The 26308-nt window shown below is 37.4% G+C and overlaps 3 protein-coding genes across 4 annotated transcripts; all 3 read right to left on the reverse strand.

Annotated features, from left to right (window-relative positions):
• Positions 1-390: 390 nt before the first annotated feature.
• LOC131012492 (uncharacterized) lies at positions 391-3624 on the reverse strand. Its single transcript, XM_057940478.1, has 6 exons — positions 2479-3624; positions 2136-2356; positions 1707-1923; positions 1281-1366; positions 1083-1174; positions 391-1001 (listed from the first exon to the last, which is right to left on the reverse strand). Exons 1-6 carry the CDS (start codon positions 2572-2574, stop codon positions 760-762), a joined length of 954 nt encoding a protein of 317 aa, XP_057796461.1. The 5' UTR covers positions 2575-3624; the 3' UTR covers positions 391-759.
• An 11972-nt stretch (positions 3625-15596) lies between these two features.
• LOC131012483 (riboflavin biosynthesis protein PYRD, chloroplastic-like) lies at positions 15597-19456 on the reverse strand. 2 transcript variants are annotated; one of them, XM_057940453.1, is made up of 5 exons: positions 19226-19407; positions 17898-17913; positions 17560-17794; positions 16649-16947; positions 15597-16546 (listed from the first exon to the last, which is right to left on the reverse strand). In XM_057940453.1, the coding sequence occupies exons 3-5, from the start codon at positions 17728-17730 to the stop codon at positions 15958-15960; spliced, it is 1059 nt and encodes a 352-aa protein (XP_057796436.1). In that variant the 5' UTR covers positions 17731-17794; positions 17898-17913; positions 19226-19407; the 3' UTR covers positions 15597-15957. The 2 variants fall into 2 exon arrangements, with proteins under 2 accessions (XP_057796436.1, XP_057796435.1); XM_057940452.1 differs by having other exon boundaries at positions 17560-17913; positions 19226-19456.
• A 2647-nt stretch (positions 19457-22103) lies between these two features.
• LOC131012470 (altered inheritance of mitochondria protein 3-like) lies at positions 22104-25015 on the reverse strand. The gene is made up of 3 exons (XM_057940427.1): positions 24461-25015; positions 23785-24075; positions 22104-23506 (listed from the first exon to the last, which is right to left on the reverse strand). Exons 1-3 carry the CDS (start codon positions 24767-24769, stop codon positions 22346-22348), a joined length of 1761 nt encoding a protein of 586 aa, XP_057796410.1. The 5' UTR covers positions 24770-25015; the 3' UTR covers positions 22104-22345.
• Between the last annotated feature and the right edge of the window lie 1293 nt (positions 25016-26308).

A 26308-nucleotide genomic window follows, 5' to 3' on the forward strand; every position in this document is an offset into this window, starting at 1 on the left:
AGAAAATGTAATAATTATTACCTTATTTAAAAATGTGTCAAGATTCGTGCGATGACCCAAAAAAGAATACGTGTCAAGATTCTTGGGACGGATTGAATAACTATATATATATATTTTTTTTTTATTGAGAATTTTGCCCTAATATTAATTTTTTCCAGAGATTGTTGAATCTCACAAATCATAAAGTCGTCTTATCCCCTAATAAAAGTCTTCAAAATTTCATTAAAGAGAAATTCTTTAATTGTTCAATTTTCATGCAATCGTTTACAAATAAAAAGATAAATTTATCTATTTTCTTAGTACACCATTTATAACGATACTTATTAAAAAATCGACAAAAATATTATCTAAAGAGGAAGCAAACGCGAAACAAGCTGCGGAAATTCCTCGTCACCCCAAAAACAAAAACATTTAATCTATTAATTTGCATATACAAAAACAAGTTTTTCTATAACTTCTCTAAAAAAAAAAGTTCATCAGCACAACCCCTTTCTATAGTGTACATACATCGAGTAAAAACACACACCATTACAAACTAGTTTCACCTTTCACCTACATTTGCTTCATCAAAAGCCATCTCTTGCAAAACTACACAAAAAAAAAAAAAGCAAAAGCCTTCAACGTTAGTCTCACTTGTCCTAAAATATCAACAAAAAGGCCAGCCCTATCAAAGCTCTACGACGACGACGCAGCTGCTGCTGCTGCACGACGGCCTATCTCGCGGGGGTGCTTCAGAGACGACGACGTAAGGGGGCGTGTTTAGCCGTGCCGCATTCCCATGAAGTAGTTGAAGTCGTGATGTTGGACCCTCAATTGCTTTAGCCAAGAGTCAGCCACGCTCAAGAGCGACGCCATCCTCTCCCGGTCGAGGCCGTTCTTGTCAGATAGCCACACATCCCCTTGCATCTTGTAACTTGCCAAACCAAATGGAGGGAGAGGGATGCTTTCCCCTTCCTTCCTTTTCCTCTTCAAATTCTCATCGTCGTCTCCCAAGTCCATGTCTATCATAATCCCCGGCAATTTAAGCACCATGTCTCAAGAAAACGGGAAAATGAGATGATGATAGAGTTCAGTGTTCATACCTTGGAACGAGGAAGAAAGGGTGTGGTACGTGAGGAAGCACGTTTGCAAGTCTCTAATGGTTCTACCGGTGGGAATGTGATAGATAGGGTACCTAGATCATGTATAGAAATGATTTTTAGACGCGTAATCCATAATCTCTTGATTCCATATTGACTCAAACACGCGTAAATCAATCAAGATACGTTTAGAGTGCTAACCACGCGACGGCCATCCAACTAGCCGGTGAAAGATCTACACTTCTTAACGACATTAATCCCGGGTGTCTTTGAGCTAAGCTACTAATCTGATCAAAAGCAAACAATCAAAGGAATTCAATACACAAAAAGGGAAGAATATATTCCTCAACAAATCATGAGAGCACGAAAGTAGAATAAAGGCGAGCGCCTATAACAAACAAGACACAAATCAAGGAGGGAAAACCGGCCAAATATGTTGGTTCGTTTTCACAAGTCAAAAAAGTTCACAAAACTTCTTTACAATATGCCCTATTATTTGATTCTTCTTCCACATCATATCATATCCAAATAATCTACTTCTCCTTTATTGATTCCTCACCAATATTAAGTAACCTTCGACTTCATCAAGATATCAAAGTACGAACTCAAGCTCGTTAAAAGGGTTACCTTGTCCGTGAGAGGGACCCTCCCGTAAGGGGACGACCTCTCAAAGTACTGAAGGTAAAGATTGCCCAATCTCTCATTCTGATGCCACAAATCCTGCTCGCATATCCCTTCCTCGGACGAGCACCCATCCCACCTCGACAACTTCTCACTCTCGCTCTCATCACTAAACGAATCACTAAACGAGTCCCTTGTCTCGCTCACGGAATCAGACTCTTCCCTACACCAAATGCAGTCTAATCAATAAATCACAATCAGAAAATGCACAATTCATCTCCAGCTTAGCAATGCCGCTCAAAACCAACACGAATTAACATCTTCCTCATACACAGCAATCGCAACGTATACTACGAATTAAGCCCTAAGCAAGAACTACTCAATCAAATAGCTCAAACCAAGAATTGATCAGCTCTGCAAATGTGTGTTTTATACCTCAAACAGTTTGCAGATGAAGTGCTGGTGAAAATCTGGATTGCAGAGAGGTAAGGCACGAAGTATTGGATGAGATTTTGGCCGTCGTCGGAGACGATCGGAACTCCGGCGCCGTAAGCACTCCATTCATCAAAGCTATTCCAAAGATCAGCAAGAACAAAATAGTCAACTTTTTCCCTTTCCCATGGATGCCACAGCCTGTTAAGCTTCCTTGTCTCACTCTATCAAAACCAATCAAGAAACAAAGCAATTCAACACAACAAAACCCCATCAATCAATAGCTACAAGAATGAATTGAAACAATTTATGCAAATTGGGATTTTGGGAAGGCTAAAAATCAAACCTTGGGGAGGAACTGAGATGGGGCGAGGGGCGTTGTGCAATCCAAGAAGCTTTCGAGGTTTGTTGTCTGCATTGAAACCTTGTCGAAGATCAACATGATTTTCCCTTCAACACGGCGAGATGATTAAGAGAGAGAATTTGCTGCGATTCTCTCTCCTAAACTCTTTTTGAAAGTTGGCACACAAGGGAGGGAGAAAAACAGAGGAAGGGAAAAACAAAAGGATTTTACGAGGAGAGGAAGAGAGAAATTGACGGGATTTTCCTTCTCTTTCTATGTGAGAGGAGAGAGAGGAAATTGGTCTTAAAGAAACAAATATTACTACCCTTTGACGTTTGGACAAACCATTAGCATAAACCGCAAGTCTTAATCAAATTCCACTTCTTCTTTTTTTTTTCTTTTTCCTTTTTCCCTCAAAATTCAATCTTTCAACAAGATTTCTGATCACCGGAAAAACCCCAAAATTCCAATCTTTCTCTCACCAAAGCCCGGATTTTTTTCAAAAAAAAATCTCACCCATCAGATTTTATGGGCAAACCCACAAACCCAAAATTTTTCTAATCAAAGATCACAAAAACAACTCACATTCCCAACATTCAATCTTTTCTCAATCTTTGCTGGGAAAATGACATGCACCCGGTTTTCGTAATTCGAAGCTAATCCCGGCGAATTACGCTTTCTTGTGCGTGTGCTGTGTGTGAAAGCGAACGAGGAAAAAACTTGGATGAGAAGAGAAGGAGTTTCTGATAACAAAAACAACGTTTAATTCACGCGAAGAGAAAGGAAAAGGGCATGGCGTTTTGTGAGGCAGGAAATATGAAGAAGAAAAAAATTGGATCTTTTCTCCTCTAAATATACTCGAAATCAACAGAAATTTATGGCTTCTTTTTCTCTTTTGTGATAAAAAGGGAATCAACTTTTCTTTAAAAAGCCAAACCCAAGTGATGTAATTCGAGTTTGAAAACCAGAATTTTGGTCACCACTGGTAAAGCAGGTGCCTGAATGCGTGTGTTGTGTGTGTGTGTGTGTGTGAGAGAGAGAGAGAGAGAGAGAGAGAGAAGGAGAGGAGAGAGAGAGAGCTGAAACAGAAGTAAGAGATTTTTCTTTTCTTCTCATTTTATGGCATTATCTTTCTCCACTGAAAGATACGTCTATTTAATTCTTTGGATTTATGTTTCTTATATTGCTTTTTCTTTTATTTTTATTTGTGGTCTTTTAATTACTATGTCACAATCAATTTGGGCATGATCCGGATCAATAAAACTTATTCTTCTTCACTAAATAGTTAAAAAAAATGTTTGCTTTATATATTTATTTATATTGTACTAATATGTACATAACTACTTATGAGCGTTATTTTGTATTTTATACATTTATTTCTAATTTAATACTTCAATTTTTTTTATAAATTACATAAAAATTAAATATATATATATATATATAATTAATACTATCATATATGAATATATATTTATATTGATATTCCACAGAAATTTTACTTAAATATACAAGAATTACAATATATTTCTGTGCATTTAATTTGCTAGCTTTACGTTTTATTAACCATAAATAATTATTGTATACTTCATTGATAATATATATGGCCGTGCGTGTACATATATTTTGTTGCATATATGCTACTACACATACTATAAATATCTATGAATAGGCAATATAAGATAATTAAGTATTTGTGTGCTCGAGAAGTTATTAATTTATTGATTTTATTTTGCTAAAATCTCCACTGAATTATTATTATTATTATTTAGAAACTTCCAACTGGTTTATTTAACTTGGTTTAAATAATTAAGTGAAGTTATTCATTCGTATTCATTAATGGCTCATAAGTCGTAACCTCAGTCGAGTTGTCAAAGTAATGGTCCATTATTTCTTTAAAATATCCGATATATCTATTTTTATATGATCTCAAAATTAGTTAAAGTATTTATTGGACTCTAATCCGCCATTAGCTAATTTATCTAACACTTTTTCTAAATCCAACGTAATTAACGGTTAAAAGAAGTATGAAATTATCTAATCCAAACCTAAATTATGTGTTTGTCTTTTGGGTCAAAGAGAATTTCTACGGTCTGTTTGGTGTCCTTTACAAAATTTCAAATAATCATTCAAATAAAATTTCAGAAAAAGACGTCTCAAAAAAAAAAAAAAAAAAAAACAGAAAAAGAAAAAGAAAAAGAAAAAGAAATTTTATTTTGACCTAATAAAACGTACAACTATGAAATTTTTTATAGCATCCTTCACTTTCAATCTTGGACGATAAAATAGTCTAATGAGCTTAGAAACTAAAAAAGAATAGAAAAGTATGATCATTTGTGAGAAAAGGGAAAAGCATGAAAATCTAGCAAAAATCTAAGGAGATCACAACCTAATCTTTAATGGGTCAAGCCTAAGGGTATATTAGACTGAAATTCTGTAGGATTATTCAATTTAAATTTTTTTAAGTCTTTTAAAATTCAGAGGTATTCAAATTAGATTTTTTAAAGTCTTTTAAAATTAGGTGGTATTCAACATTTCATGGATTTTAACAATCCATGAATTTTAATGGATTTGTCAAAAAAAAAAAATACAAATGACAAAATCTGAGCTTCAGACTTAAAATTTCGATGGATTCCTCTAAACTCCACGCGGAGTCTATGAATTTCGAAAGTCCTTTAAAATCCATGAACTTTTTAAAGTCTTTTAAAATTCTACAAAACTTCAGCCAAATCTAGAGAAAAAATATATAATAAAAAAAAAAGAAACGAAAAAAAAAGAGTATTCATCTAAATACAAAGACATCTTCATATTTCTCTGTTTCAAGAAGAAAAAACGAAATAGTGTTTGTATTAACTATTATTTGGTCGTATGGGTGTATATTTTATTCTATAATTTATAATTATTGTATATAAATGAAATTTATCGAAAATACATTTATATGTATGAATTATAGGCAGTCTTCACAAAAAAATAAAGAGAAGTTTTGAATATTTTGATGAGTGCAAATCAAATTTAGTCATTGAATACGTCAAGAGGTGGATTCATATTGATAGTGTATGGATTCAATTTCCTCTTAATGTGGCGAATATTAGGATTTGTTTATCGCTACGACATCTTCTTCAATAACATATCTAGTTTTGATTAAATTGAATATATGAGTCGAAAATATTATGTTATTAAATTTAAAATAACAAAAATGTTGTCATTTTGATTTAAAAGATTTTTTTTCCTGAAGTGATATTTCATGATTGTGCAAAATAAGTCGAATTCGTTACTATTTTTTAATGACGTGGATAACCTATAAGTTGTAACCGTTTTTTTTTCTTTTTCCTTTTTAAGTATTTGAAACGTATGCGACATTTTATCCTAATGGATTAGATAGTTATTACACGTATATTAATCATAAATTTGGTCCATAGGTGATTTTCAATAATTTTTCATTCCAAATAAAATGGAATGTATTTTTCCACAATAAGACCAAAAAATATTTGGCATTTTCTACCATTTAAGTTAGGCAAACAGTATTGAAAATGGTAATAGTTGAATTGTATATATACAATTAGCTCACGTGTATTTGATTATTTTTTTAAGGTCACGTGTACTTTAAAAAAAACATTGTTGTCATTTTATGATATATTTTATGATCATGCATATATATATATATATATATATATAGGGGGAGGCTAAAATAAGAACCAATTTTAATCTATAAAATAAGAACCAGTATAGACCATTAGATTATTTAGATTGAACGGTCTGATCCCAATGATCGATTTTCCATAAAATTAACGACATGTCTTGTATTAGGCTAGATAAGTAATTTCATCATTTTAATAATTATCCTTTCCTTAATTAAGGGAATATGTTTGGCACAATAAATTACTAGTATCAATACAGAATGCTTAAAAGATACGAAAAAAAGAAGAAGAAGGAAAAAACCCTAAGATTGTAGTTCAAGAACATGCACGATCAGAGGTATAATGGAGAACCCAAGTATGAGAAGATATTGTTCAAAATTTGATCTCATGGTTGTTTTTCATTAAATTTACAAGCAATGTCGATGAGTTTTCTACAGTGAAGAAATTCATACAATAATAATCATGTATAATTCATACAATAATAATCAGTAATTTTATTCATACGGTAAACAGAATACTTCGTACAATACTTGACTACAATTCTTACAAAAACCAACAACAATTCATGCAAACAGATTATCCCAAAACGTAAAAATTCATATGTAAACCAAAAGTAATTCATGCAACAAATAAAAAAAATTCATGCAACAAATAAAAATAATTCATGCAACAAATAAAATTCATACATAAATAAAAAATAATTCATATATAAATAAAGAATAATTCATACATAAACCAAAAATAATTCATGCAACAAATAAAAAATATTCATGCAACAGATAAAAATAATTCATGCAACAAATAAAATTCATACATAAATAAAAAAGAATTCATATATAAATAAAGAATAATTCATACATAAACCAAAAATAATTCATGCAAGATATGCTTATTTGTATTTTTAATGAAGTCATCAATTTTCAATTCGTAAATTGCGTCGATATCATTATTTGAATTTGGTTCAAATTCATTTCCATTCAATTATTGGTGTGCAGACACTCAATTACCAATTAAATCAAATCTTAAAGTCCATAATAAAAGAGCAAGTAAATTGGAACTGTTTTCACACGTCATATATCATAATTTGCACCTTATTGTACTCAATGAATCACTAAATATCAAGCCAATTTTTTATATTAAAATCATACTCCGCCATAAATGAATTATGCGTAGAATTTGGAAAGATTTTATTGCCTATATGGAAAGTCAAAACATAATCTCACATTTACCCTCATGATGGAAATCAGCGTGAATTATGTAACAAAATATAACGAATCAGTTGACATATCTAATATTTGATCTAAGCCGTTAAATTGCTCAAAATCTAAGGTCAATATAACTTCTTAATTTATATGCTAAGGGGAGTTTGTGGAATAACCGCCCCCTATATATATATATATATATATATATATATATATATATATATCCAATATTTGGATCTCACTAGCTTGAACAATTTCAAATTAATGGCATATAAATTGTATATAGGCTATCGGTTGTGAAAAATATTTGACTTTGTCCCAATTCAAATCTGCCAAATTGTTTGATGGCTAATTTGTAAAGAATGAAGCATGGTTATAGGTTCGCATTTCCGGTCAAACCAGCTTATTTTCTAAATATTACTATAAAACTTGATTTTCTGACTTTTGACGAGAAAAATCCAATTAATTTATATTTTTAATATGAAATTGGATGGATTTAATTAAGTAATTATATCTGATTAACGAATTACCATTCTATACCCAATATATGGTCGATATCCATGGCAAAATGTGAGCGATTTTGAATATTTACTACTAATAATAAACTTATACATAATCTAGATGTGATTTTAGTTTATAGTATTAAACGAATAATATTGTAAGATTCATTTGGATAATCTTATCCAAACAACAATGGAAAAAAACGAAAGAAAGCTGTATATATTGAAAATCGAATTGTAAGTAATAAATAAATTTAATTGAAATAAATAGCATTTTAAAATAAATTGGATATATTTAGATTTTGAAAATTTTAAATTAAAAGGATCTACTTATATTTTAATGGGGAAAATCGAACTATTTTATGTTGTCATTTGTATAGATTGTCCTTGGTGTTTTGTTAACTTTATCTTTAAGTGTTAAAATATTGGGATACTATTGAAATGTTTCAAAAGTTGAAAACTGATTTATAAAAAAAAAAGAAAATTTAAATTCGAAATTATTTGACGATGAAGCGCAGTCTGTTAGTAAGACGGCTTCTCCTCCAACCAATAAGTCAGGGGTTTGAATCATCTAGAAGGTTAGAGTGTCGGTGTTTTTTTTTTTTTTTTTGGTGTAACATATTTTTTTTTTAAATTGCAATTATTTATAGTAAATATTTTGGAGGAGAAAGTATTGTTAAAAAATCTAACTACTATAAATTTATCACTTCACAAGAACCCCCAACTACCTAAAATGATACCAATCAAGTCATTAATTGACTTTGGTATATCTTTTAATTCCCAAGTTGGGCAAATGACAATTACTAGGCTTGTAAGCAAATACTCCTATGATTATGGCCAGAAACCCTATGAATCTATGACATTTGTGAGAAATTCTTAAAAAGATAAATAATTGTTTCGCATAAATGCTATGAGACTAGCAAGGAAATTAGTCACCTTTAAGATTTTATGACAAACTGTTTCAGTGTATGCATGTCAGATTTTATTAATTGCTTCAGAAATTAATGTCAAACTTGGCATTATTTTCCAATGCATTTGACTATTTCCTAAGCACAATAATTTATTGAACATGTATTAAATTAACCAAAATATAATTTAGTCTACTTTGTTCTCTCACGTGTATTAAAAGATATTTTGTTAATGAAGTTTGGGGTTTGGAATAATCACATATAATGTCTATGTTAATTTTAAGCACATATTTGTATTGGTACATATTTACAATAATTTAATAGTATAATGTAATAATCTGTCTGAAGATATTTGTATACATAGTTGTGAAAGTAATATATGGAAAGTTATCTTTCTACATATGTATGTGTGAATTTGCCATTATCTTTTAGATCTAACTATTTAGAGAGCGAATATAATTATTATTATTATTATTATTATTATGGATCTCCATCGAGAAAAGTCCTAGAAGTAGACCCCCCATGTTTTAATAAAAAAATGGTTAATGTATTACTGAGTGAAGACAAAAATCACACTTAAAAAATGGTGTTAATAGTAATAATTAATTGTATTGTGAGTGAAGAAAATGACTCACATGTCATAGAAAGTTTTCAAAAATAGAAATAGACTTATTTTTTGTAGACGTTCTAAAATGATAAAAATAGATTATTTTTTATGGATGGGAGAAATATTTTTAAATTTTAACCCTTTACTCTTACTCTTATCTTTTTTTTTTCAATCGATAAAATTCAATAAATGAACGGTACCAGAGGTACCAAAACGTTATACAAGAGGGGAGTGCTCGTTAGAGCACCACACCGAAAAAGGAACATTCGACTCAACGGTGTGAAAAATCTGATTCCAACTCCAAAGCCTACCCTTGATATCTTTCACTACATTGGACACCTCCCAATTCTTACTCTCGAACCTACTCTCATTTCTATATTTCCACAGCAGCCACACGGTTCCAATCCACAGAGCTTTAAGGAAATTCGAGTTTCGCTTACCTCTTCCCCCTCCGATAAAGGCTTTGAAATGGTCTTCGATACTTTTTGGCTTAGTCGTTTCAACCCCGATCCATTGTTGCACCTGGTCCCACACACGATCTGCTTTCGGACAATGGAGGAAATAATGCTCAACCGTTTCCTCCCTCCCCGCACACGCATTACACCATATTTCTTCAACTGGGATCTGCACATTCCTTTTAAGAAGGTTCCCGCAGGTCGGTAACCTGTTACGAAGGGCTCTCCAGGCTGTCACTTTTGCCTTATGTGGAGCCGGCGCCGTCCAGAGTTTAGCGATCTCTTCTTTGAGAACCACGGGTCTCCCTCCTTCGGCCTTAGAACATTCCACATACGCCGCTTTAGTCGAGAAAGCACCATCAGCTGCACTTTTCCATTTCCAGCCATCCTGATAACCAAGACAAGGAGAAAAAACACCAATTAAAGTCAACATATTATCCGCCATCTCCTTATCCCTCCCCCTCAACTCTCTTCTCCACTTTAAATCCCACTCCCACCCTTCATCCGTCCACTTCCCAGCCTCCTCGACGCTGCAACACCGATGGAGGCTAAGGTTGAAGAGCCTCGGAAAAAGAAATTTGAGGGGACCACTTCCCACCCACTTTTCCTCCCAGAAACTGACCTCTCTCCCGTTCCCCACCACCCTTTGAATGTTGCCGTGAAACCATTTCTCTCTCTCCTCCCCCGCCCTCCCGACGATTTTGGACCACCATCCCTTCATCCCACCCCTTTTCTCCACCTTCCAATCCCCCCCAGCCCCCATGGAAAGCTCCCCGTACAGGGAGCGAATGACCCTAACCCACAGCGCCTCTTTCTCCGTCAGATACCTCCACATCCATTTGAAAACCAACACCTTATTGAACCACTCAAGGTTTCTAAACCCCAGCCCCCCTTGAGCCTTGTCCTCACACAAGTCTTTCCAATTGAACCAGGCGATAGATCTGGAAACCCCACTTCCCCCCCACAGGAACTTCCCAAACGCGGAATTGAGATTGTTGATCACCTGTTTGGGAATGAAGGTGAAGGAGAGTTGGAACACGGGAACGGCCTGCAACACCGACTTCACCAGAATGATGCGCCCAGCGAGAGATAAAGACTTCTTCTTCCATCCTCTAATTTTCTTCAGAACTTTTTCCTCCAAGAAATTCCAGTCAACACAGCTATTCATCCTTCCCCCAACCTTGATACCGAGATAATTGAAGGGAAGGGAACCCTCGTTACAGCCAAGCAAACCAGCCCACCTCCTAGTAGAAACTTCTTGGACACCAACCCCCATTAAGCTGCTTTTATCGAAATTAATTTTCAGACCAGCCAAGAATTGGAACAACAGGAGGATCCTCTTAACAGTAATCACATTCCCTTCGTCCGCTGCAAGCAGGAAAACCGTGTCATCCGCATATTGCAAATGTGACACCTGAACTTTGTCCATTCCCAGAGCTGCCGGCACCACCATCTGTTTCTCTGTTGCTCTCTCCATCAAAGCATTTAACCCTTCGGCAACAATTAAGAAGAGAAAAGGAGACAGAGGATCCCCCTGTCTAAGACCACGTTCCATCTTGAAGTCCCCTGTAGAGGAACCATTCACCAGAACGCTACCGGACGCCGACTCAAGGCACCCTTTCATCCACCTTCGCCATTTGTGATTGAAGTTCATCAGCCCAAGTAAGACATCAAGAAAGTCCCATTGAACTGAATCATAAGCTTTGGCGAAGTCAATCTTGAAGAAAAGACGCCCGATCTTCTTTTTCTTTGCTTTCGCGATAGCTTCGTTGAGTATCACCACTCCATCAAGAATAAACCGACCTTTAAGAAAGGCACACTGATTATCCGAGATAATTGACTCCATCACCATCTTTAACCTTCCCGCGAGAGTTTTTGCGATCACTTTGTATAAACTATTAATCAAGGAGATTGGTCGAAACTCATCCAACTTCTCGGCCCCTTCCTTCTTCGGGATAAGCACGAGGAACGAGGTGTTACTCCCTTTAGGAATCCTCTCGTTCTCGTGAAATTCGTTGAGCACTTGAAGAAGATCTTCCTTAACCGTATCCCAAGCAATTTTCCAAAAGGTGAAGTTGAACCCATCGGGACCCGGGCTCTTATCGGCACCACAATTCCACACCGCCTCTTTAATTTCCTCCATCGCGAACCCTCTACACAACCAGTCCCTCTGATCGTCGGACAATTTCTTCTTGAGGAGGTCGTTGGGAAGTTTTGGTAGATGCCGAGGCTTCCTTTTGAAGAACCCTTCGAAGTGCTCCCGAACCTTGGTTTTGACCTCCCCAGGATCTGACACCCACTGGTTCCCGAAGTACAAGCCCGCAATCTCATTCTTTTTCTTCCTCCCCACAATCGCCCGGTGGAAGAACCCGGTGTTAAGGTCACCACTCTGGAGCCACCTCACCTTAGCTTGTTGTTGGATAATCCTTTGTTTGTCCTTCAGCTGTAGAAAAAGATTTGCTTGAATCTCATTCCTGCGGATGATTTCGTTCTCCTCCATCCCCTGCTCTTCGTCTTTCTGATCAAGAACTTGGAGTTCGGACTTCAGATTCTTAATCCTCTCGTCAGTGTTCCCAAAGGTGATTTGATTCCAGCTTTTCAGAACCGTTTTCAAATTCTTAAGTTTTTCGTTGACTACGAAGCACCTCCACCCTGTAACTCCCTCCGCAGACCACACCTCCCTCACCCGCTGTTCAAAGTCCGGATGTGAAGCCCAGACGTTAAGAAAGCGAAAAGGCCTTGGTCCCCAATCTTCGGCCTTTGAAATCAGCAAAATAGGGCAATGGTCCGAAATGGTGCGCTGAAGGCCACGCCCGTTCGACCCCTCCCACTGTCTCAGCCAAGAGTCATTAACCAAAAACCTATCCAATTTGCTCTTGCATTTGCCATTCGGTTTGTACCAAGTATATTTGCGTCCTTGGCATCTGATTTCCGTGAGTCCGCTTTCACGAATAAAGCTATCAAAGATTCTTGCATCTGCTCCCCCAGAAGAATCCCCAACCCCTGCTCTTTCTTCCCTCTTCCGGATGGCATTAAAATCCCCCATCACGCAAACACCACGGTCTTCATTCTGATCCACGATGGTTCTGATAACATCCCATAATCTGGACTTTTCATCCGACCCTGCTGGTGCGTAAACATTAATAAGACAGCACCGAAAATCCCCTTGAATCCATTTTCCATTCACAATCACAGCCCCACTAACCTCCCACTTGCTAGAAGCTTGGAAAACTTCTTTGTTCCAAGCACTGACCAACCCACCTGACCTCCCTTCAGAGTTCCGAAAAGCAAGATCAAAATTGGCATTTCCCCACCAAGAGTTACACAACGAAAAATTAAACTCATGCATTTTCGTCTCTTGAAGACAACAAAAATCGACTTTTTGCAATTTGATTAAATCCCCAACATCTTTCTGCTTCGCAATACTCCCAAGACCCCTAACATTATAGGAAAGAATATTCATGGAGACTTACTCTTGTTACGCCCAGCTTCTGCCCTCGTGGTCCCTCCCTCTTGGCCATCGAATTGCTCCGCCATCTCCTGATCTGAGAGCTTGCTTGACAGCCCTAATTCTTTCCCTAATTTCCAAATTTCCGCACCTTCTGATTCCAAATTTGAAATGAAGTTACCCCATTTGCTCTTTTCTTGCGCTCTCTCTTCCGCCTTTTTCATCTTTTTGGACAATTTCTTGTTGTTTTTACCGAGCTTTTTGCCCAATTTTCCTTCCCCAGTAGCAACCTGAAACAAGGGTAAGTTCTGCGCATGTTCCGACTGCACTGAAAGACTTTCCGGACCTTCGCTGTTCTCTGCTTCGGGACCATCCTCGGAGGCTCGAAAGTCTTCGAGCTTCTGACGAGACGAACTCCCTCCCCCCGTTCTCTTCTGAGTCTCTTCTCCCCTGCCGAAGGAGCCGCCTTCGTCGATTGCAACCTCGGTCTCCCCAACAACTTGAAACCTGGCAAGGATCGGGCCAGAAGAGTTTGGAGAGATCTGGGCCGCTGGGGTTAAAATCCCAACCGGGCCGAAATCCAAGGAACAAAGAGGAGTCCTTCCTTCCAGCCGTTGGGCTTCAAAAGGGCCCAAGTTGGGCCGACTCCCCCTCAGTCCATCGTGCTTTTTACTCCCAACGTTCCCCACAAAACACCCAGACGCAACTTCACCACACGCGACATCCTGCGCCGCCACCCTATCATTTGTTGTCAGATCCTTGGTACCCCCAACGACACACGTAGCAGGAATCGAAGAGACTGTTTCTTGGGAAACTGAAACGTCCCCTTCGTTGGAAATCTGAAAATGCTCATCCTCGAACATTGCTTCTGCCGGCCCCGTAGAGTCCTCCTCCCAAGACCAGCCGGAATCCGAGTCCGAACCCTCCTCCTCCGCCTGAGAATCCAAAGAAGGATTGAAAGGTTCACGGATCTCCTCGATTCGGATATTGAAGCAGACCCCCTCGATCGTACATTCTGTGATTCTGTCAATTGAAAAAAGACCCGTCGAAACTTGGATGAACGCAGCATCAATCTTTTCTCTATTTTTGGTGCCTTCTTGAATATTCAGAATCGAACCAAAGCATGCACAAGCAGCATTAAAAAAACGAGGGTTCCAAACATGTAATGGAACTCCAGTCCATTTGGTCCACACCACTCTTTGATAGGCGACGTCGTCGGGTTTCCATTTTCTGCTCCACTGGAACCAAAACTGAAGCCATTCGTCCATCTTCTTTAAGATTTCTTCAGTAGGATCCTCGCCGGCGCTTTGGAGAAGAACCAGGTTCCCACCAATCAACGAGACATTCAGTTTCCCAAAGCATTCCCCTTGGATTTCATCCTTGATCTCTTCCCACCGGAACTCTTCTTTTATCAGCCCGGTAACCGCCCCTTTAAGCCAGGCTTTTTCCTCCTCCGTCGGGTTGAAAAGAAAGACTTCCCCCTCTCTTTTTTCCTTACCTCCAGTTCCCGTAAGAGCTTCTTTAAACGACACCCCATCCTTCTGCTCTGCTCCCTTTTTCCGACAAACCTCCTCGACACTATTGTTCACCTTGACATCAGATTTCCAAGCAGACCGCTTTCCGGCCACCGGTTCTCTCTCGAACCTCGGTTTGAAAACCCTAATCTTATAGCTGCCAATCCATAACTTGTTCAGATCCTCGAGCAATCTTCCAGGATCACCCACCTCTCGGAACCTAACGAAGCCGAAAGCTTTTCCACGCATGTCCCTTTTTTTCGGGCAAAAAACTTCGATGGGTTCCAAAACCGTGCCAAACTTCCTCCTCAGAAAATCCGGGCTGCATCCGTCCGGAAGGTTGTTGACGAAGAATGTAATAACCTCCTTATCCATCCCTCTTCGTCCCATGCACGTTGTTTTACTCCCGATTCTAGCAGCGCCAGAGCCATGGCCATCTTTCCTGAACCGCGAGCTAGGGAACCTAGGGTTCGAAACAGATTTGAGCCTCGCCGGATTGCTCTCGGAAAAAGGACGCCCACCCCATCTCTTCCTCACCTCTCTCCACTCACTCTCCATCTGAAACATGACTCTTACTCTTATCTTGGTCAATTATAATGAAAAATTTGTTAATTAATTTTAATCTGATCGTATTATCTAATAGATTAAGTTTCCATGTATTATTTCAGAATTTTTTGATCTTTTTGAAAAAAAAAAAAAAAAAAAAAAAAAAAACTTCACCTTTCAATTTTTTTTTATTCACATCGAATTTTATCCAAATTCCTTAAAATTTACAAATTCGAATTTTTGGATAATATTATATGGTTCTAATCAAATTGAATTTTTAGAATATTTCCGGATCTTCAAGTCGAATTAAGCAAAAATCTAAATACTCACCCTACTTTATACTCTTCTTACCATTAAAAACTTGTTTAAAATTGAAAAAAAATGCGAAAAATCTCAATTACTAGATCAACAAGATCATCAAATGAGATTGACTACTACATACTATCTAAAATTTAAGCACTATATCTATGGTATAAAAAAGTATTGTGTTAGGCCGGATTTGGCGACGAGCCCATGGAGGCTGTGAGGGGGCGGGAGTTGAGGTCGTCGACGATGCGGACTATGCCGAACCTGGTCGGACAAGTGGCCGTGATGGAGGCTTGCCACGCAGCACCACCACGGCTGACGTGACGCAGAGAAGAATTTGCAGTGTATGCAGATAATTGGATCAGAAATATCCTTCAAGTAGAACACTTTTGCCATGGATAGATGATGTCAATTTCTTCACCTTTCCTTTTAGGTCCACATTACTCAGATATCTCTCATGATCGCCTCCCAAAAATGGCAGCACCTCGACCACCAATTTCTGGAACAAGTTTTGTTCGAAGCCCTCTTCAAGTATATCCTCAAAATCAACAACGTTACCCGTCAGATCCAGCAAGACACTGCAGAGTCCTTGATTCTTGCAGTGTTCAAGAATTTCGAGTAGACTTATCTTTTCCAGATATAGTGTTTGGACTCCTTGCGCAGTCTCTTGCTTGTCGCCCGTGTCTTTATCAGTGACTATCAACAGTTTGGAAGCTCCATCATCTTCGAGAGCAGGAATCTCGGTCATGGGATTCCAAGACAGCACGATTTTAAGAGGCTGATTGGCTCCGGGTTCTTTAGAAATGGGAATAGACGACTTATCGGCCAATGCAGCAGAAGGAACTATGATAGCATCGTATTCTTGCAGCAGTTTTGAATAGTATCCGCCACACTCCACAGCTTCTTCACCGAGCTGATCCAGTAAATGGCCATCAAGCGACATGGAATACCTGTAACACGAGCCAACGTTTCATAAACTAACATTGTAAATCAATCAACACAAAAAGGGTAGTTTCATAATATGATCAATCAAGATAGATTCTTGCAAGTACCTCAGAGTAACATATGGCTTTCTTGTAAGCATATAATGGATATAGGCCTCGTTAAGCCTTTTGCAGAGTTCTTCCTCGACTCCAACAGTCACTTCAATTCCCGCGTCTTGCAGTTTTTTCACCCCTGTTGAAGCAACAATGGGATTAGGATCCACCATACCAACCACTACATTTTTCACTCGAGCTTTGATCAATGCTTCAGAGCAAGGTGGAGTTCTTCCATAATGATTGCATGGTTCTAAACTAACATATGCTGTTGCATTCTCGGCCAAATCACCCGCGTCTCTCAATGCAAAAACCTACAGTTTTCCTAGTCAAATTCTCTACGAGATAATATATAGGATAAACATATAGAAAGTTGCTATCAATCAGGACCCAGCATGAAAAATCTCCAGAAAAAATTACCACAACATCGAACAATCAATTTTCAAACTTCTAAACACCAAATCAAAAACAGTAGGCCATTTTTGTAGTTGATGAATTACCTAGTTTGTTTTGGTAGAATTCACTAGTTTCTTGACTGGATTCAACAATTGAGAACATATAGTATCATTTAGCTTTTAGAAACTCAGTATGTAAGAAAATTAAGCCTATAACAGAAACCAAAGGCAAAGACTTCAACATCAATACCAATAACAGAAACAATTCATTTCTCACAAGGAACAAAAGCACCCCAAAAAAGCTTCAAAATTATGATAACATATGATTCAAAATCATTTCAACTGCATAACATTATCTCGAACATTCAATAAAAAACTACTGCAGTGTGCTCCTATCATCAAAACAACAATGCAAGAATCAAGGAACCCCATACTCGGCAACACAAAATCAAGAGATTATCTTTAACAACTCCATCTTCAACCAAAATGCAGTCATAAAACAGAGAAAGAAAAAATGAAATCGAGCTTGACCTCAGCATGAGGCTGCCCAGCTTTAGGGTGGAAGCCTTCTCCAACAATCTTGCCATCCTTGACAATCACACAACCAACCATAGGATTAGGACTGGTGCAGCCAATCGCCTTCCTCGCGAGCTCAACGCAGCGCCTCATATAATACACATGGTCAAATTTATCTGCTTGCATTTCGCTGCACCTGATCGCAGCCAAACGAGCGCCGTTTCCCAAACTGGTTTTTGTTTCAGAAACCCTTTTTGGAGAATTGCAGAGCCCAAATCTTGATTTTGATGAGAAGGTTGGATTGTGGGAAGTGTGGGTGGGAATTGGAAGAGGTAGCATTTGAGCATACATACCGGAGATGGAATATTGCTTGTGTTGTGTATTGAAAGTTTAGGATGCCATTTTTGTGAGAGGTATGGAAGAAACAAAAATCAGAGTGATTAGTGAAAAATGAAGTTGCAAAAGACAACTTTGTATATAACTAGAAAAGTCATAAACAAAAACTTCTCTCTAGAATGAAATTATGGATTTGATAATTTTCTATGTGTAAATGGATTATCAAGTAAAAAAGGGAATTTGTGTTTAGGTTTGGTAAGCGTGAGACAATGTTAATAACATAGAATGTCATCTCTTTTTCACAAATCAAGATGTTCAGAAAGCTCATCAATAATATCAATAGCTAAAAGCTAATACATCTTCATAAAACACGGCATTTAGCAGATAACAATTCAAAAAGGCAACCAAATAATGCACACAAATTCAAGATGTCCATATCACATAAAAATTCCACTACCAACCCAAGCTATTAAAACAAAAAAAAAAAAACAAAAAAGTTCAAACACAAATAATTGCATGTAAATGAGAGGACAGAACCAATAATCAGTGAGGTGCTCAAAGGGCATCTCAAGGAAATCAAAAGGCACACAATGCCCATACATGGGAACAAATAATAGCACTAAATGTCCCTGTAGCAGGCAAGGAGTTTGACGGAGATACAGATACTAACACGTCACAAGAAGTTGGAAACAGCTTTCAAACATTGTTTCTTTTCTAGGCAGTCCATATGCGATATGCGGATGACCAAATTTTTTTCAAAGTCTCAACATCTTCCTCAAATTCCACACATTTAAGTTATTGTCTTATGCTCTGACTACACAAGAACAAATAAGCTCACATGTGATGCACATCACCTACCAACAAACTAAATTTGCTCAGTGACATTGGGCATTTGAATCTTCATCTACAACCTTAATTCTTTAGATACAGACGCCCTAAAACCTCGACATTGTGTTATGGGACGTGAGTAGGGAATTCAAAAATATAATCATGCGTGCTCGCACAAGCAAATATTTTGTGGAAACGCCCATTTGTATCAGGTCTACGCTAATTATATATAATCACAGAAACATTGAAGAGACATCAAGATTGAATAACTAACAACCACATCGAGTAAGTTTTCCCAGTCAAGCCCTAAATTCAAACTCAATGGTGGCCAGAACGAAGAACACTATTCAAACTGAAGGCCATTACTAAATATTCCACATTTTCAGACCCTACATACCATAATCACGACTAGCAAAAAATCAGAACAAAAGGAACGAAACCAGAAACAACTTCATCAAAAAAAACTAACCTAATGTGAAAACTGAAAAGGTTAATGGAGAAGGCAGCTGAAACTAACCTGACAAAATGGGATTCGCCTTCGCCTAGGGTTTTGTTCCTTGTTTCTTCAATTCGCAATACCCCAAAAACCTCCCCTCCAAATTTCCGTCTGCTAGTGTGCGCCAATCTTGCCCAGTTTTCTCTCTCTAAAGAATGGAGGAGAGATGAATAAAAAGCTGAAATGAGGGGTTTGGGTTTTACAAACAAGGAACTAGATTAGGAAAATGGTAAATTTAAATTGAGGCCCCATATTTTAATGAGATTTGAGAATTTCACTCGCTCTTGTTTTATTTGTGCAGTATAAGACACTGAGGGAAGTCTTTGCAGTTTGGTGCTTTGACTTGTGTGATATTGTAGATTAACCCACACATATTTGGTTTCTATTACTGAGGACTAATTTGTCTTTTTTCGTCTGTCTTCATAAAATGTATTCAATCTATTTTTAATAAATTTTCCACTTACAATAAAGTGAGAACCTTACTCCACTCACAACACATTCAACTACTTTATTAAAACTCTTGTCATTTATAAATGAATACTTTTTATAAGAATAGAGGAAATATTACACACGCAAATAAAATAATAATTTATGTGATTTATGGTTTGGATTAGTTCGAAACATTGTGTCAAATTACTTGAATAATTTTAAATTCGACTATCATATATATTTATTTATACATTATTTTGTTACTTCAAATTAATTTGGTTCTATACAGACATATATAGGACGTGATACAGTATAAAAAATTATTCAACTATGCCTCTTTCTTTCTTCTTTTTTTGAGGAAAAAGGAAATCTCATAAATAATAAATCGGATCGTACAATATTTAGAAGTCAAGCCGGGAAACTCGATTTCCAGACATTACATCCAAACAATCAAAAGCAACACGTGCAAGCTCATGCGCAGCTTTATTAGCACTTTTACAAGCATAACAAAACTCCACCACCACGTATTTTCGCGCATGCTCAAAAACCTCCCACAGCTCGTGAGAGAGAGACTCAGAGCCAAACAACTTATCATGAAGGACATGAATGACCACTAAAGAATCGGAAAAAAGAATAAGCGGCCCAAACTCATTTGCAAGACAGAAAGCCACGGCCAACACCATTTTGACTTAATTACCGCAGCCACAATCTTGCCCCTCCAATCCCGCAGGATGAAACCCACGGAATGCGACATCAACGTCCAAACTAAGCCACTTTCTAGTTGTTCCTTTTATTAAAGTAATTTTTCATAAATGTAAAGTCTTTCCAGTGGCGGATCCAGGATTATAAAATTAGGGGGACGATCGATACAAAATTTAAAATTATTTTGAACATAAACATTGTCTTATATTTAAAATGCAAAAACATCTGTTCAAAAAAAATAAAATGCAAAAATATCATTACAATTAAGCATTGAGTCCGACCCGACGAGTCTTCATTTTCTGGAATCGATCAATTACATCATCATCGGGAATTTGTAGAAACATATTTTTCTCAATGAAAATAACTAAACAATCATTTAACAATTGATCACCCATGCTATTTCGCAACCTATTTTTGATATAGGTCATTCCCGAAAATACTCTTTCCACACCTGCAGTAGCGACTGGGAGAATCGACACCAACTTGATTAGCAAATAAATTGTTGGATAAGTCTCATGTTTTTTTGTTTCTACAAGCATCACCGAAAGGGCACCAAGATCATTCAAATCTCCAAACCCATCATCCTTTCGCAAATCTTCAATATATATATCAAGTTGGTATTCAAGAGACATCAAATCAACACCTGAAAATTCAAATCTTAAATCTTTTTTTGCATATGTTGAATAATACTCCCTCCGTCCCAAACGAAATGTCCCATTTCTTTTCGACACGGAGATTAAGAAATGTGTATAAAGTAGATAAAGTGGGTTGGTGAAAATTATTTAAATATTAAGTATAGAGAGAGAGTGTATTGCCAAAAAAGGAAACAAGACATTTCGTTTGGGACAGCCCAAAAAGGAAAACAGGACATTTCGTTTGGGACGAAGGGAGTATATCATATAAAATTGACATTGAAGAATCATAAAATTAATACCTGAAAATTCAGATGGATAAAATGTGGCAAGTTTAAGTATTTTCTCCTTATTATAAGAAGAAAAACCATCTCGAGGACTTAAGCAAGCCATGCATTTAAACAACTCTATATTAACCTCATCAAACCTCTCATTGAGCTCCATAAGCCGCAACTCTATTATCACTTTATGTTGAAAAAATCATACTCCCTTCATCCCAATAAATTTTTCATTTTTGATTCGTTTCATTATCTCTGGCTCATTTTCATATATATATATATATATATATATATATATATATATATATATAAAACAATAATTCACTTTTGAAAATGTGTGAATCATATTATGTTTATTCAATTTACACATTTTTAAAATTTTTGTACCGAAAAGAAATAAGTCACAAATAGTGGGACGAAGGGAGTATATGTTTTTCAAAGTGAGGTACCAATATATTGATTAATGATTAATTATAAAATTTTATAACGGGGGCACCATTTTCATTTTTGATTATTAACTCTACTTTTGATATGTAATACATGGATGATGTGTTTAGATCATCTTGGAAGTTGGTTTATGTTTTTGTAATTGCTATATTATCTCATGAAAACTTTCTGTTGTACTATGAATAATTTATGTTCATATATTTCCGGAAATTTCCATATAAATCAAAAGATATGATCCCCTTTCATTTAACAAATTGGGTAGGTAGTAGGTTTCTATTTGATACATATAACTCAAAATAAATATGCATGACTACTTTATTTTTTCCTTTTCAAGAAAGCGATTGCAGCATTATCTAAAAAAGAAAGCTATTGCATCACATATTCATATCATAAATGTGTTCAAGATAATAATGAACTAGGAAAAATTGTAGTGCTTAGGGGAAATTTGCCAAAGGCTAAATACATATCATAAAGAAGATAAAAGACACTCGCAGAGAAGGCCAACACATATTCACAATGCCACATAAGAATATAAGTCATTATCAACAAAAAAACATTTAAAAGCCAATCACAAGATAATGGGAACTCAGAGAAATTATTCCTGTCCAGCAGTGTTGGATCAAAGATGGGAATGAACGTGCAGCATAGTCGGATCACCGGCCAAACCAACCTCGTGGACCTTGGCCATCCCCGTCGTTCATCAGCTTGTCCAGGACGACATTCAAATCAACCGCTTGTCCGTTTTCTGTTAGCTTTCGAACTGTTGCCCTCACTTGATCTCTAGAGAATCCCATGTTGGTTACTCTGTCTACTACATCATCGATCGGAACCCTATTCCCGGAACCACCAGCACCAGCACCAGCACCAGACCCAGGACCACCACCCACTGCAGAGGCAGTTGGCAGTGCTTGAGGCAGTATTCGAGCTGTAGGTAGCTGTGGATAACCACTACCACCACTCTGGCCCATACTAGGAGAAGATAGTTGCTGTGGCTTCATAGGGGAGCTAGTACCGTACTGTGATGGAGCACTGCCATAAGGATATGGTTCGCCATGACCTGATGGTGGACCGAACGAACCTGAGTATGCTGAACCAGGTCTGCTGGTGGGTGGAGGCTCGTACACACTTGGAGTCGGTCCAAAGTATTGTTGCGAGGCAGGTGGGGGAACTCCAGTAGATGGAACAGAGGGAGGTGGGCGAGAGCTCATAGGGTAATTTTGAGGGGGCATGGGCATATGCAGAGCTTCTTCAGAATGGTGACCTATTGGTGGCTGAGGCATAGAGGGGTTAACAGCTGAGAACGAGGAGTGTGGTTGAGAAGGTGGAGGTGGCAGAGAGTATTGCGGCTGCGGTGGTGGCTGATACTGGTGCTGTGGTGGAGGCGGGGCTGAAAGCTGCTGCTGCTGCTGTGGCTGCGAGGGAGGTAATTGATACTGCTGGTTTGGGTTTTCTGGTGTTTGATATTGCTGATTTGGGTTTTCTGGGGTTTGGCTGGGCGGGGGGAAGTAAGAATCTCGCTGAGAGACTGGAGGAATTTGATTTTGAGGGAACTGGTTGGGAAGTTGAACTTGGGGTTGTATGTTCTGTTGTGGAGGTGACGGAGGAGCATTTGGGGGATGAAGAGCTGGAGGTGCTTGTGTCAGAGGGACGTTAGAGAACTGATGCTGGGTAGGCACTCCCGTCTGCATTGGATCAGGTTGAGCGTTAATCTTGCTTTCAATATGTTCTGCCTTGGGCAACTGCATCTTAGCAATCTGCAATTGAGCTTCAACAATATCTTGTTTATCTCTTACTACCTTAACACCGGATTGCACCTGCAGACAAAATATAAAAACAAACACGCCACACCGTTAATCAAATAATGTAACTATGCTGCAAGAGAAAATATGAATGATCACACAATCTCATACTACAGCAACAAACATTCACCTAGTTCATCATACCTATCTACTACAAAGAGATGAGAAAACAAAGAACAGCTGGATGATAAGGATTTCCGATTTCTTTGATGAATCCTACTCATGTATATTTTTACATAGTAGAATTGCCGACACAATATACACTTATATGGGCGGGAAGGTGTGAAAGGTACCTCCGTAAGAATATTCTCTAGCAGTCTCATTTTTCCATCAATGGCACCATGATTGTTCCCAACAGATGTCTTCAGATCATCGATGGAGTGCTCCAGGTTGCGAGATCTCGTTTCCAACTGCGACAACCTTGAACTCATGTTATCGATGGCATGAATCAGATTGTCCATATGCTTCTTCATCATTCTCTCAATGTCAGAAACTAAAGTCCCGTCCAAAGGTGCACTGCCAGTTTTGTGATTCTTCCCCAACACAAATTTGGCAGGTTCATCAACATCAACAGAATTGTAATTCTGAAAGATTAAACACAATAGACGATTCTTGTAAAGAAAATATCCAAAAGAGTAATTGAAATAGTTATTATTCCTCTTAAGACAATAAACTAATGTAGCACAATATCATATCACACACTAAAAACATAAGGTGGATAAAAGACAGCTTAACAAAGAATTAGAGCAATTCCATAACAATTCTACGAAAAACTAATCAAATTCCCTTGGTTTTATTTTTTAAATTCCAGAATTATTATCGATAAAACCCAAAATCACAGAAAAACTAGCAATCAGCTAAACTACGGATCAATTCACGAATAACACCACCTACATTAAGAAATGGTCGCACAAAAGCAAAAATAAATCAGATACAAAGAGCAACCAATATAGTTGTTAAAGAAAATACCCTGATAGGCGAGGAATTCGCTTTCGAATCCACAGAATTCCACGTCCTGAGGGGAGGATCGTCATTGTCCGAGTCGAAGTTCGAGCGAGCGGCCTTGGGCGACGACGACGACGACGCCGCGGCGGTGGCGGGTCGAATCGGCATGAAATCGTAGCTCGGGACCATGTCCTCCTTCTTCTCCGCGGGGCGGTTCATGAAATCGATGAAATCCGCGCCGCCGCCGCCATTGCTGCCGGCGATGTTGCTCTGGGAATTGGAGAGATCCATGATCTGCTTGTCCATGTACTGAGACGCCGTACTGTTATTCATCTGAGTCCTCAATCGACCAAAATCGAATCAAACTGCTGGCGCTTAAATATAGCTCGAAGCAGAAATGGGGAATTTTGGGATTAGGGTTTTGGAAAAGATGCTCGATTTTGGATATGTTTTTGGAATAATTAAACAGAAAAAAAAAATGAAAAATAAAACGATGGGAGGAAGAAGATGACGAGTGTGGAGTCGTCTGCATTACTTGTCGCGGAAGGTTAAGTGATATTTTGAGCTAAAGTCGCTAGTGGTGGACCTAAATGTGAATGTCGAAGGGATTAGCTATCACTGAAGAGAACTGGAGCAGTTGGAACCGGAGACACTTCACCGGTGGCTGCTTTTCTTTTGGGCCGGCTAATGTGCTTGGGCCAGCCCAATGAATAAAGGAGATTAGACAGTGCACAATGGTTTTTCTTCCTTCAACATTATATATGGTGTTACTCCCTCCGTCCACCAATTTGTGTTTTATCCATTTTTAATAATTATTTTCTTAACAAATAAATTATTTTTAAAAAATTTGTGCCCCTTTCTCCACTCAACAAATAAATAATACTCCCTCCGTCTCAAACGAAATGTCCTATTTCTTTTCGACACGGAGATTAAGAAATGTGTATAAAGTAGATAAAGTGGGTTGGTGGAAATTATTTAAATATTAAGTATAGAGAGAGTGTGTATTGCCAAAAAAGGAAACAAGACATTTCGTTTGGGACAGCCCAAAAGGAAAACAGGACATTTGGTTTGGGACGAAGGGAGTACATTTTTTCTTACAATTTGTGCCCCTCCCCCTATGATACGAATTGATGGACGAAGGGAGTATATAATATGATATGTACATTGCAATGCATAATGTGCTCTATCTTGATTTTCTAATGTTGGAAAAAATAGATGGGCTAAAATTTGGATCAAAAGGACAATAAAATTAGGTTTAACATAAAAAGCTATTTGGACTTAGGCTTGATTGCCTAAAGATGAAATTTGGTTGAAAAGGGACAAAAATAATTAGTAATTAATTGAAATTGAATTTGATTGTTTATGGATGGTTTAGGTGGTGGTTGAATGAGAAGTTATGCCTGTTGTCTAAAGAAGTTGTGGTTATTTAATATGGTTGTTTTTTGTGAAGTGCATGGATGAATAACTAGATTATAAATTAATAAATTAAATTTAAAAACAATAAAGTTATAATTAGGGATTGGAGAGTTGAAATTGAATTTGATTGTTTGTATATAATATAGATCGTTAGTAAAGAAATTGAGTTTGATTGTCTCACCAATAAATTGTGTGTGGACGTAATTAATATCACACAGGTGCACTGCTAATTTTCTTAAATATCACTTCGTCGCTCTTTTCCTACTAAAAAAAAAGAATATTCCTACATAAAATAAATTAAATATTTGAATTTATTACAAAATATTAATTTTGTTATAATAAAATTAATGTTTTAATGAAGAAAAATGGAACCCAATCCAACTTGCAACATACTCCCTCCGTCCCCAAAATAAGTTCCTCTTTGGGGACGACACGAGTTTTAAGGAAAAGTGGTAA

Source organism: Salvia miltiorrhiza, chromosome 2, assembly GCF_028751815.1.
Source record: "Salvia miltiorrhiza cultivar Shanhuang (shh) chromosome 2, IMPLAD_Smil_shh, whole genome shotgun sequence".
Taxonomy (NCBI): domain Eukaryota; kingdom Viridiplantae; phylum Streptophyta; class Magnoliopsida; order Lamiales; family Lamiaceae; genus Salvia; species Salvia miltiorrhiza.